Source organism: Macadamia integrifolia, chromosome 8, assembly GCF_013358625.1.
Source record: "Macadamia integrifolia cultivar HAES 741 chromosome 8, SCU_Mint_v3, whole genome shotgun sequence".
Classification (NCBI taxonomy): domain Eukaryota; kingdom Viridiplantae; phylum Streptophyta; class Magnoliopsida; order Proteales; family Proteaceae; genus Macadamia; species Macadamia integrifolia.
The window spans coordinates 9,127,624-9,139,187 of NC_056564.1; the positions used below are offsets into that span (position 1 = coordinate 9,127,624).

The 11,564-nt window shown below is 38.8% G+C and overlaps 2 protein-coding genes across 9 annotated transcripts in view; one reads left to right on the forward strand and one right to left on the reverse strand.

Moving 5' to 3' along the window:
• Window positions 1-1,056: 1,056 nt before the first annotated feature.
• Window positions 1,057-5,005, reverse strand: LOC122086633 (protein transport protein yos1-like). Its single transcript, XM_042655589.1, has 2 exons — window positions 4,849-5,005; window positions 1,057-1,539 (listed from the first exon to the last, which is right to left on the reverse strand). The coding sequence occupies exon 2, from the start codon at window positions 1,534-1,536 to the stop codon at window positions 1,303-1,305; it is 234 nt and encodes a 77-aa protein (XP_042511523.1). The 5' UTR covers window positions 1,537-1,539; window positions 4,849-5,005; the 3' UTR covers window positions 1,057-1,302.
• A 108-nt stretch (window positions 5,006-5,113) lies between these two features.
• LOC122086631 (fructokinase-like 1, chloroplastic) overlaps window positions 5,114-11,564 on the forward strand; it is an 11,649-nt gene continuing 5,198 nt past the window's right edge. For 2 of the 8 annotated variants that reach the window (XM_042655586.1, XM_042655584.1), the window contains exons 1-3: window positions 5,114-6,086; window positions 6,247-7,181; window positions 7,411-7,504. In XM_042655586.1, coding sequence (XP_042511520.1) covers window positions 5,232-6,086; window positions 6,247-6,939 — 1,548 coding nt within the window. In that variant the 5' untranslated portion in view covers window positions 5,114-5,231 and the 3' untranslated portion in view covers window positions 6,940-7,181; window positions 7,411-7,504. The other 6 variants (XM_042655588.1, XM_042655582.1, XM_042655585.1 and 3 more) reach the window with 6 other exon arrangements.

Below are 11,564 nucleotides of genomic sequence, written 5' to 3' on the forward strand. Positions count from 1 at the left end.
ATAGAATAAAAAAAAAAGTATTCTTTGTCAAGCCCCATCACCACACCCCACCTTGAAAACCACCCAACATTAATGGTTACGTAACACAAGTAGCTGTGAAAATGCCTCAATTTCTGAGAAAAATCCCAGGTAGGGATTCTATCATGAAAGCTTCCAATGCTGCCAATGGCAGAAAGAGAAAAGCTGCTCCAAGGGAATTTTGTAAATGGGAACATTCCTTCATCTATACGTGAACTAACAAGTTTGAGTGTTCTTAATCTTTCAAATAATAGTTTATGAGGAGAACTCCCTGATTACCGGAAGCACATGAAACACTTGCAAGTATTAGATTTAGCACATAACAATCTATCGGGCTTTTAGCTTCACTAGGTATTCTAGTAGTTGGTAACAACAACTTTCATGGTGAGCTTCCTTCATCAATGCAAAAATGCACATCTTTATATAGTCTTGACCTTGGAAGAAATGGATTCATTGACAATATACCAACATGGATAGGAGAAAGTCAATCAGAATTGATTAAATATTAGAACACCAAATTTCAGTCATGATCAATACATGACATCTTCTCATATAACAATTCAGAAATGTCTTCCTTAACAGAAATGAAGATACATGGACCAAATTCCCCTTCTTTTTATTTTATAAGTTTCACTCCTCTTCATACTACAACTACAAGATTTGCAATTATCTTATTCCTTTCCCAAAAAAGTATGTTATCTAATGCACCTTAAGTCTTGGTGCATATCTCATTAAGATGATGTAGCGGATCAAATAGGTGATCACTTGATGAGACGGACCACCCATCCTGAACAATTTAGGTTGTTGCAAGCTAATGGTAGCCGAGAAGGTTGATGTACGAATCCAAGTTGATGTACTACCATATGTTTCTAGTTAATATTATACAATAGGAAAAAAATACATTTACACTCTCCCAATGGGGAAATCATCTTGTGGATCCACCTAGAGGTAAGGTTGTCAATTCGATATCAATACCAAAATGTTACCATATTATCATACAGAAACCGCGGTAAAGTATCGATATATAAGACAAAACGATACCAAATACCTTACCAAAATATCGAATTACCAAAAATATATGTACTGAAGCTGTACCAAATAAAAACCATACTGAACCAGTATGATATCGGTATTATACAATTCAACATGTATAATGTCTGCATTTGTAACAATGAAAAAGCCAAATGATTCAATATGTCATGTCTGCTTCCTTACACTGCTCAAACAGCCAAACAGTTAAAAGTGTATCATGCCTGCATCTCTTACAACATCCAAAGTTAAACCTCACCCAGACACCAGTTTCACAATTATAAAGAGGCAATTGAGTGCTATGAGAGGTAACCTCATGTACTGTATCGCGTATATTAGCCCTATAACCTGTCCCTTAAGTGACTTCGCCTTGGGTCCAGAAAATTCAGAGAAGCTCCACCCTCTAGGAGCAAGAAACCGGTTCTCATTCAGTACTGCGAATGCATTTGCAAGGAGAAGAAGTCCTTCCAGAAACGTCCACAAACCCATGTCCTGCTTGATAAAAAAATTAACAGCAATTATGAGGCAATTGTCTAGCTGCAAAGAACATTATTAATCAGATATGGCAGTAGGAAGCACTGGCCGAGTACCTTCAATGAGCATATGAATTGAAAGATGCCTCAAATAGATAGGAATCACAATAAGAAAATTCAAAAGCGGGTTTCAATATCCAAGTCTTGTAAGAAAGAACTTGTTACCATTAATATCAATTCTCTTCTCATTTTCTTTTACTAGTTTCCTGAATGCTCCTTCTATTCCCCCCCCCCAGGTAGTCACATTTATGAACAAGTTCACTTTAAATTCACAAATGGAAGAATGTTTTCTTGGGTCCTGCAACCGCGATTATATGGTGGTTTGTTCGTAGCAAGGAGTGATGAATATGGTGGTTAGAAGATCTAATGGTTTAAAACTTAACGACTTTACAGCAGATACATTTGCGATAAATCATCAAGAAACTGTTTCGGTTTTAATTTTCAGGGGTTGGATGCTATTTTTTATCAATTGTTTTAAGCAGGGTGTCAAGAAATTAGGTGATTTCCATTGTGATTTGATCAGTTAAGTCATAGTAATTCAAGCCTAGGAGATATCTTTCTCTCTATTTAATGGCTGCACTCAGCTCAATCCTTATTTTTCACTTTCAAATTGAGAATCAGCATATAGCTAACCAATCATATAGCTGGCTGTACATATCTTTCAGTTATACAATCACCATCTATAGTATCTAACCTTTTTACTCAATCCCAAATTTTCAACAAACATCTAGCAATTGACCACCATCCATCATCATAAATCCTAGGCAACAAATATTTGGTTGCTATTACCATTAATTTGTAGACCAATTGGATTTACTCGGTTAATTCATAGTAGTCCAAGTCCAACAAAGAGAGATTTTTATCTGAGCCTATATAATGACTGTACTCAACAAGTTGTGGCATCAAAACTGAGATTTCTTTAAGATATCACAGCAACTACTCAATCTAGACAATCAAAACATCAAGGGAGAATATGTTTTCCTCACCCACCCACCCCCACAAGCTACAACCATCCATCCCCCTTCATCCTGTCAAGTTTTCATTGAATTTGGAACCCTAAAGTTGTATAACTTGTTTTACGTTGATTACTCGGTTAAAACTCTATTCATGAATTCAAAATTCCTTCTTCTATAATGCTGTTTTTTAAACCTTATCCAGCGATTACCACTAGAGTCCTAGACATATTGAATATATATGATTCCTTGGCCTATGTTAGCTGAATTTAGTCCATAAAAAAGACATTCCAAATATAAATGAGCTTCAGTTGCTACACATACAGGAAGGTGTAAAAATTTATACCATACACAGATACATAAGCTAGTATCATTTATGGGTATGATAAGTCCCAAAGAAATGGCTATACATCATGATTTTGGGCTACAGACAAATAAATGGGTCTTCAGGCTCGACAACTAGGTAGTTGTCTTAGATTTAGTGGATTGACGGATGGATGGGTCTCATCTACAACTACTTTTTTTCTTCCTTTTTTTTTTTTTCAAAACATCGGACAAAAAATTTGGTCACAGAACCTTTATTGGCTTAAACAAGCAGCTAATGTTCAGTCAAAAGAAGCTGATCGATAATCAAGTAAATTGATAGAATAAACAGAAAATGGAAATATGGGAGAGGATTCCCTGAAAGGCAGTGTGGCCCTGTGCCAGTGGGGGGCCAATAGGAGAGCGCATGTGGAAGCATCAACAGGGGCAGGGCGGTCATTTTTCCCCCCTGTATCTGGATGCAGGGGCCACGCTGCCTTTCAGGCTCCTTTTCCCCAAGAAATATATAATAAATGTGTGTGTGTGTGTGTGTGTGTGTGTGTGCACGCACACACATCCAAACATCCAAGGCCTAGTGAACCATCATTAACTGCAACATAACAAATGTGGTGGGTCCATGTGATGAGGGTCAACCACCACCTCAACCGTAAAGTTTCACCCCGAACAAGCATGCTGAAAAGTGAATCCATAGAAAATTTTAACTCCCCCAAGAAAAAAACATGGCAGTTAACCGTTCACACACTTCTACACATGCCATGCTTATTTGGGGCTCAAACTTGATTTGTGATGTAGGTGTGAAATATTCACCACCTCCTTATTGAAGAAATGCTCAGCACCAAATTCATTAGCTTGAGAGAGAGAGAGAGAGAGAGATTGAAAAGGGGGAGGGGGGGGGGATTCAGGCTCTACTTCAAAACTCCAACCTCAAATGAAAGTGGGTATCAAGCCCTTCTTCATGTCATCAAACTTTCATAGTATTACGCACAAAAATGTCAAACTTTCAGTATGAGTATTGTGAGAGTTTAAGCACTCTAGCTTTTACTCTAGGTTCCTAGTTGATATACCCAGCTTTTGGTTTATATTTACATTTAAAAATTCCCATTAATTCAGGCTCATTTGAATAGCGGCACCACTAAGCTTCAATTACAGTTTGAATGTGGATGTAAAACAAACACAACTGCATTGCAGCCTCTCACTAGAATCCAAAGAGGCCAAGGGAGCAAACAAGCATTCGGAAAAAACCACCAAAAGCAACAAACTGAAGCATTTTGATAAAATTGAAATTGGGAGATCAGGTATCATAACTGGAGCATCAACTCATAATAATTTGTAAAAAATTTAGTCAGTTGTTGTCATAAACAAAAATTCTTATTTAATACAGGATGTCTGGAAAACGAATGAGCTAGGAGCAAATAAAATCAAGAAAAATAAGGTTCAATAGGTTGCAGGACATAAACACCCTAAGATATCGGTACTAGAAAAAACATTTTGGGATCTTTGATGCGCCTACAAACTGAAGCATGTTATCGTAAGCAGGGAAATCAAGACAAGACCAAAGCCGAATTAGAGAACAGAGACGAAAGAAAAGCATCATCCAACCAAAGATATATTATGAGATCCATAACCCGAAATGACGAATAGGCAATTGGGGATGAATAGGATCAGCATAGAAGAAAGCAAGAGAAAACTATGAATACAGAAATATGCACCTACTGCAACTCACTTTTGGATATCGTGGTCAGATTGAATGGGCAAAACTAGTTTCCTACCAGAGAATCTCCTCCAGAAGATTAGTATAACAATGAGATATTGGAGTTTCAATTTATTTCTCCTCTACTTGAAATCTGAAACTTGAGAGAGAGAAGAACTAGGGTTTTTCTTGATTAAAACTGTAATTGCAACTCGGGTAATCGAATTGCTTAGATTTTTTATCTACGGGATTGTCCACACATGCTCGCAGATCACAGAGATAGAAAAGAGAGAAGAATTACCTGGCGGTGAAGTTGAGTAGATCAGATCGGTCGCTGAAAGCTTATCTCAGATCTTCGCTTTGCTTCCAGAAACACAGCTCGAGTCGCACAAGGTCGAAGAAGAGGGATGTGAATTACCAATTGAAAATTAAAATCCAACTCGCAGGAGAGAGGTTCTTTTAGTCACAAAATTGCCATCAATTTCTCCGAAAAATTCGCTTCTTGGAAAAGAAAAGAGGAAAAAGTAAGGGGTAAAATAGTCATTAGAAACAGACCCAGTGGAAAGAGCCAAAAGCGAGTGACCCGCACTAGAATCTAGATAGACACCGAGATATGGAGGTGTTGAGAAGAACGAAGAAGCTGATATGATGAAGAACCTCTAGGCTTCCTCTCTCCCATGAGTCATGGCAGCATATCAGTTACCCACGTCCTTTCTTACGGTTTCGTATCTCCAATCTCCTTTCTCCTCTGTTCTCTCGCTTCGGAACTCAGTGACCATTGGTGTTATCTCCAATCTATGTTTTCACGAAGCAGGCCCGGCGCTGCGTAATTCTAGAGGAATAGAGTCTGTAAGAGCAGTTGTTAATGGTGACTATGGTGCTCCGGATGCGCTTAAAACCACTCGCAGAGGCAGGAAGAAGGGAACCTCAACTTCAGCTTCCACCACAGCCCCTACAAGAAAAAGAAGCCTTTCGAAGAAACAAGAAATTGACAATGGAGCTGCAGGAGTAAAGGATGTAAAAGATGTAAAAGAAGAAACGAAGAAAGAAGCTGCAATTTTAACGGAGGAAGAAGAAGAAGATGCTTATGACGATGGGATGGATTCTTATGATTATCCCCCGCTAATTTGTTGCTTTGGCGCAGCACAGAAAGAGTTTGTGCCGACGGTCAGGGTTTCCGAACAACGGATGCATCCTGACATTTACTCCCAATGGAAGATGCTTCAGTGGAAACCTCCGGAATTCGTCAGGGCTCCTGGCGGATCCCCTTCGAATGTTGCCATATCGCATGTCAGACTTGGGGGCCGAGCCGCGTTCATGGGGAAGGTTGGGAAGGATAATTTTGGGGATGAGTTGGTTTACACCATGAATAAAGAGAAGGTTCAGACGCGTGCTGTGAAGTTTGATCCTAAGGTGAAGACCGCAGCGTCCTATATGAAGCTCAAGTTGGAGAACGGGAAGATGAAGGCGGAAACTGTGAGGGACTGCGCAGAGGATTCCTTTCGACGCTCTGAAGTCGACTTGGCCGTGCTAAAAGAGGTAAGCAAGAACTAGTGTTGGTTATGGTTACATTTCTTAGAAGTATCCTTTTGAACGATATTGGACCTAGGCAGAATTGTTAGAACTTTGGTTTGTTAATCTGCTTTGCTGCTTTTCACTAAACTGGTTTTCATCATTTCTCTGGTTAATTTCCTTGCAGGCCAGAATTTTTCATTTTAATTCAGAAGTTCTTACAACGTCATCTATGAAATCTGCCTTGTTTAGAGCCATTAGAGCGTCAAAAAAATTTGGGGGACTTATATTTTTCGATTTGAATTTGCCTTTGCAATTGTGGAGATCTCGTGATGAAACAAGGGAGGTGATCAAGCAGGCATGGAACCAGGCTAATATCATTGAGGTATCAAGGGAAGAGCTAGAGTTTCTTCTAGATGAAGACTATTATGAGAGGCGAAGAAATTACAAACCACAATACTACGCCGAATCTTTTGAGCAAACGAAGGACCGACGTGATTATTATCATTATACTAAGGAGGAGATTGCCCCATTGTGGCATGATGGAATGAAGTTATTGTTTGTGACTGATGGAACACTGAGAATTCATTACTATGCTCCATCATTTGATGGAGTGGTGATTGGGACAGAAGATGTGCTTATAACACCATTTACTTGCGATAGAACTGGTTCTGGTGATGCTGTTGTGGCTGGTATCTTGAGAAAGCTGACGACCTATCCACAGATGTTTGAAGATCAAGATGTGTTGCAGAGGCAGATTCGTTTTGCAATTGCAGCTGGAATTATATCACAGTGGACAATTGGTGCTGTTAGAGGTTTTCCAACTGAGAGTGCCACACAAAATTTGAAAGAGCAGGTTTATGTACCTTCATTATGGTGAGAGTGTTTTTCATGTTATGAGACAACTTGGGATTCTTGGGGTGATAGGTAGCACTCATCTGACACTGGATATTTCTTGAGAACTGATTTAGCTTGGTAGACATAATGGAGATCATTGGCATCCTTAAATATTGGGTGTTCAATAAATTTTGGAAGGACTAGTGAAGTTGGGAATTGAACAATGTAGGGTCGTTGGTTGCCTCTTTGACTAGTTCCTGAGCAGTACATGAGAAATGCATAAGGGTAAGGGAATTATGGTAAACCTTCTCACTGGCTTTTTTTTTAATTGAATCTGGATCATCATGGTTTCAATTCTGAAAGGCCTTTTTCTGTTCTCCTTGTCACTTTAATTCTAAACTTAAAATTGAAACTTTTGTTTTAGAGGGATTGGAAATAATTCAGATTGCAAATTATCTGAGTTTTTCTTTTTCTTCGTTCTCTGCTAATTTGATCCTCTTTCTCTTCTTTTCAGAGTATTTCTCTATTGCGACTCTGCAATGTTGAGGTTGTGAGCAGAGTTTCAGAAACTGGACTCAGTGTGTGGACAGAGAAGTGCTTTGTATCAGGTAGTACACAGAGTTTGGTAATCTACACAATTCTTGTTTAGGCTTGTAATGGGTTATTTCTTTCCTAGCTCCTATCTGCTTTTCTATATAATTAGATATTTGCCTTACTGTAGGCTATATCTATGGCTGAAGTTTTATTTTACCTATCAGTAGTTCTTCAATAGTTTATTTCTTAGAAAGAAGTTCCCTTTTCCACTTTAATAAATTCATCTTTTCAGCAGTGTAGTCAAAGCATCACCTAGCTAACACTTGGGTGATGCTTTGCTTTCCAGGACCCTAGTATCTGCATCAATTTCTAGGCAGCAGTGGGTGGAGGAAAAGATTCAATTATTATTATCATATCATACAGAAGTTATTAAGATCTTTTTAATTTATTACAAGTCAAATTGTTATGTTTTTGTAGATGAGGTGTAGATCATTGTACTTTCTGGAGGGGGAAGGGAAAAGACAACTGGGGAAAAAAGAGGGAGCAGAAATTAAATTTCTGTGGTTATATAATACTCAAATCTTTAATATACTCTGCAGCATGTATTGTTCAATGGGTGCTTTTATAATCCTTTAGTTGTAATATTTGAAGTCAGTGGAGCATGGTTGTCTAGGCGACACCAAGAAGGCAACTAGGCAGCACTTAGGCAACAGAAGGTGTCATCCAGCAACTGGCGCCTGGATGCCTAGGCAGCGCCTTGACAACTATGGAGTTGAGTGACTGCTTATTTGAGTTAGGTACTTTCATAATATTATATGGGTAGTTATTCTCTCCCCCCCACCCCCCAACCCCAAAAGAAAAATAATAATAATGAAAAAATAAATCAGTTACTCCTTGTTGGCATTATTGGATGCTCCAAAAGCATTGTTAACCAATGAAACAAAGTTAGTTAGTGACAAAAAACTATAATAGCATGAAATGAAACAGAATTTACCTATCTTATGGTATTCCTACTGTAGTACCCTTAGAGCCATAGGTGATATTAAGATGCTAAATGACTTAATCTACTCAAATCATATAAGCCTGTGACCAATATGTGGGTCAATAAATTGACACTCATTTGCCATGCTGTCCACCATAAGTGGGATCGTACCATGCCCTAGCAAAAGGTTGAATCAACCAACTTACAGGCTCCAATTTTTATTTTTTTTTCCTAGTGGTTTGGTTAGCTTCTGAATGCTAGGCTATAGTCCCATCATGCATTAGAGGATGGCCAAAAAACCTGTCATAGTGTCACTAGTCAAGTTCATGTTCAGTACTTTCTGAGGTTTCCAAAAGTCTTACATAACAACCATTTCATTTAAGCATTACAACTTATGTTTGCCTTGTTATGATGTTCTACAATGCGACATGGAACTTTTCTTCTTCCACCCTACCCCCTCTTTCCCTCAGCAAAAATCTTCTGACTGCTTGTTTCAGTCTCTTCTTTTTACTCCTTAGATAAAAGTTCTAATAGGTGAAAATAGCTATTTTGATGATCATTTTCACCCTACCTATTAGCAAACCCTGAAGGTCTCAAGGAAGGCTGTGAATAGATTTCAAAATCTCTGCTGTTTGTTTCTGACCTCATTCTCCCAGCCAATGCTGCAAACGTGGAATACCGCGGCTACCTCTGACCCTGAAGGTCTCAAGGAAGGCTGTGAATAGATTTCAAAATCTCTACTGTTTATTTCTGACCTCATGCTCCCACCCAATGCTGCAAACGTAAAATACCGCAGCTTCCTCTGACCCTGATGGTTTTAGTCCTATAAATCCATGATTGCCTGGTCTAAGATTGTGGCATCATCCACTTTAACCCCTATTCGAAAATGATACTTGCAACTTCAAATGCAAAGGGTCAATGGATTTTAGGAGATGGAAAAGTGATTCTGTATTTCTAAGTTTCAATGCAAAATTTTCTTGTGATTCAAGTGATCAATGTTCGGGATTCTTCTTCACTGTGGCCCAGAAATTGATTTAGACCTTAGTGGTTACCTCCTTTTCCCACGGTTAGTTGGGGAATTAAGAAATACCTGGCCCTTCCAAAAAATCGTCATTGGTTTTACAGCTGAAAATAAAGGGTAAAAGTTCAATACATGGTGACAAAATGATGGGGTTGAGTCCAACATTGACATTTGGCTAATCTAATGTCTTAGCTAGTATCCATCCAATGGTTGGGTTGAGCTGGTCTGCCTACCTTGTGGCTTAAGATGAACTATGAAGTTCACAAAATGCTGCTTCCTCATTGTCCTTCCAACCTGTTGAAAATATCTTTCACTCATTGTTAGGGTTTGCTAGATCTCTGGCTATCCAGAGCATGAGAACATTAGGGATTATTCATTGAAGATGTCGAATACTTGGTTTTTTTGCGGGTAAAACCTCTACTTTGGCATTGGTGCTGTGCAAATGAGAAGTTTGTTACATGGACTCTTTTTTTGTTCAGGGAACAACATTATTAGGAGGGTGAACAATTTTGGAAGATTAGTATTTTGACTGCTTTATGAAGACTCACAATTTGTCTCCTGAGCATTTTTGTTATATTATTGGTTTTGAAGTAACCTTGTGTATATCAGGGGACAGTTGAAGACCCTTTTAGATGGCTGCTGCTTTCACGGTTGATGCTGCTTGTGTGCCTTTTTAAATCCCTACCCCCAAACACCCCTCCTTTCACTGCAGGGTTTGGTAGGGTGTTTACATATCTGTTGCATTCTGCTCATTTTACCTTTGATAGCCATCATGCTGAACATGTCTCTCCCATTGTAGTGTTGTTTGTTTCCATCTTGGTTTGCTCCCATATTCTGATTTGGTCACAGATGGTGATTGAAATGCTTGTGTTGCCACTCTTCGTCTCACACTCATTTCGATTGTCGGCATAGCCTAATCTACCTGCCTCCATACACCATGATGTGAAACCAGAGCTAATGATATTTATCAAAGATAAGAGGAGAGAACCAATGATAAGTAAATCTAAATTCTGTGTAGAAATTCCAATTATCTATCTCCTTGGATAAAGCTTTAGCTGAGATCATGATTCATGACAACTCAAAGTGGGACCAAGGACACAAAGGATGCTCGTCAGTGATTCTATTCCTCAAGGTAAGATGGATTAGACTTGGTACTCCCATCAACTCTAAATACCCACAAAACCGATACAAGATCATGTCGTTCCACCTCGGTTATACTTTTGTTACGCTTCCAAGAGAGAGAATACAACTTGTGCAGCTGGATGTTAAGCACATGAGACATGACGAGCGTAAGAAACCCATCAATTTCACCACCAAATTGATGGAAGTAGGAATCTTCTAAGTTATAGTGAAGTATATATAGAAAATCCCAGGACGGAGACCCTAGGTGATGTGATCATGGTTTGAGGTATCGGACACGGATTGGCTGTTGCAGGCGATCCAGATCTGTGTTAGCATAGGCCGATCTTGATACTTGGCCGATTGCATATAGGAGGAACCGTATGGAACATGGGTATAACTACAAAAAAAGGTAAATTGTTAAAATAAAAGAAAATTAAAACAATTTCAAAGATGTCTCTACCCCCACCTGATAATGGTGACAGATCATGGTCTGATGATTTCAATATCTGGATGTGCGCATTTATATTTGGGAAGTGTTTCTAACTTCTAAGTCCGAGGGCCCATTTGATAATGTTTTTACCGTTTTTGTTTCAAGAAAATGTAGAAACATAAATTTTCGTTTCTAGAAATAGAAACGGAATTGAAGGTGCTTGATAAGTCATGTTTCTGGAAGTCGATAGTAACCGAAAGAATGGTCACGAGTTGTTTAACGGCGAAACAAGCCTGGGTCGTTTCTTGAATCATAAATAGGTAGAAATTTTAATTTCTTTTTCTAAAAACAAGTGAAACGAAACAATTTTATCGAACGCTTTTTGTCCCATTACTGCTATCCAGAAACGCGTTTCTTGAAACGTTATCAAACGGACCGTAAGAATGCAGTTGACACTAGGGCTTTCTGTGTTAATATCTCTTTCCTCCCCCAATCAAGGGATTGACATATCTTTTCATAGATGGAGGAAAGTCAGAGACTCAATAGTCAAGGGAGCACTAGTATAGACTTCATTCATAG

Coding starts and splice junctions, on each gene's coding strand:
- LOC122086633 (XM_042655589.1), bottom strand. CDS start 1,536: ATGGGTTTGTGGACGTTTCTGGAAGGACTTCTTCTCCTTGCAAATGCA.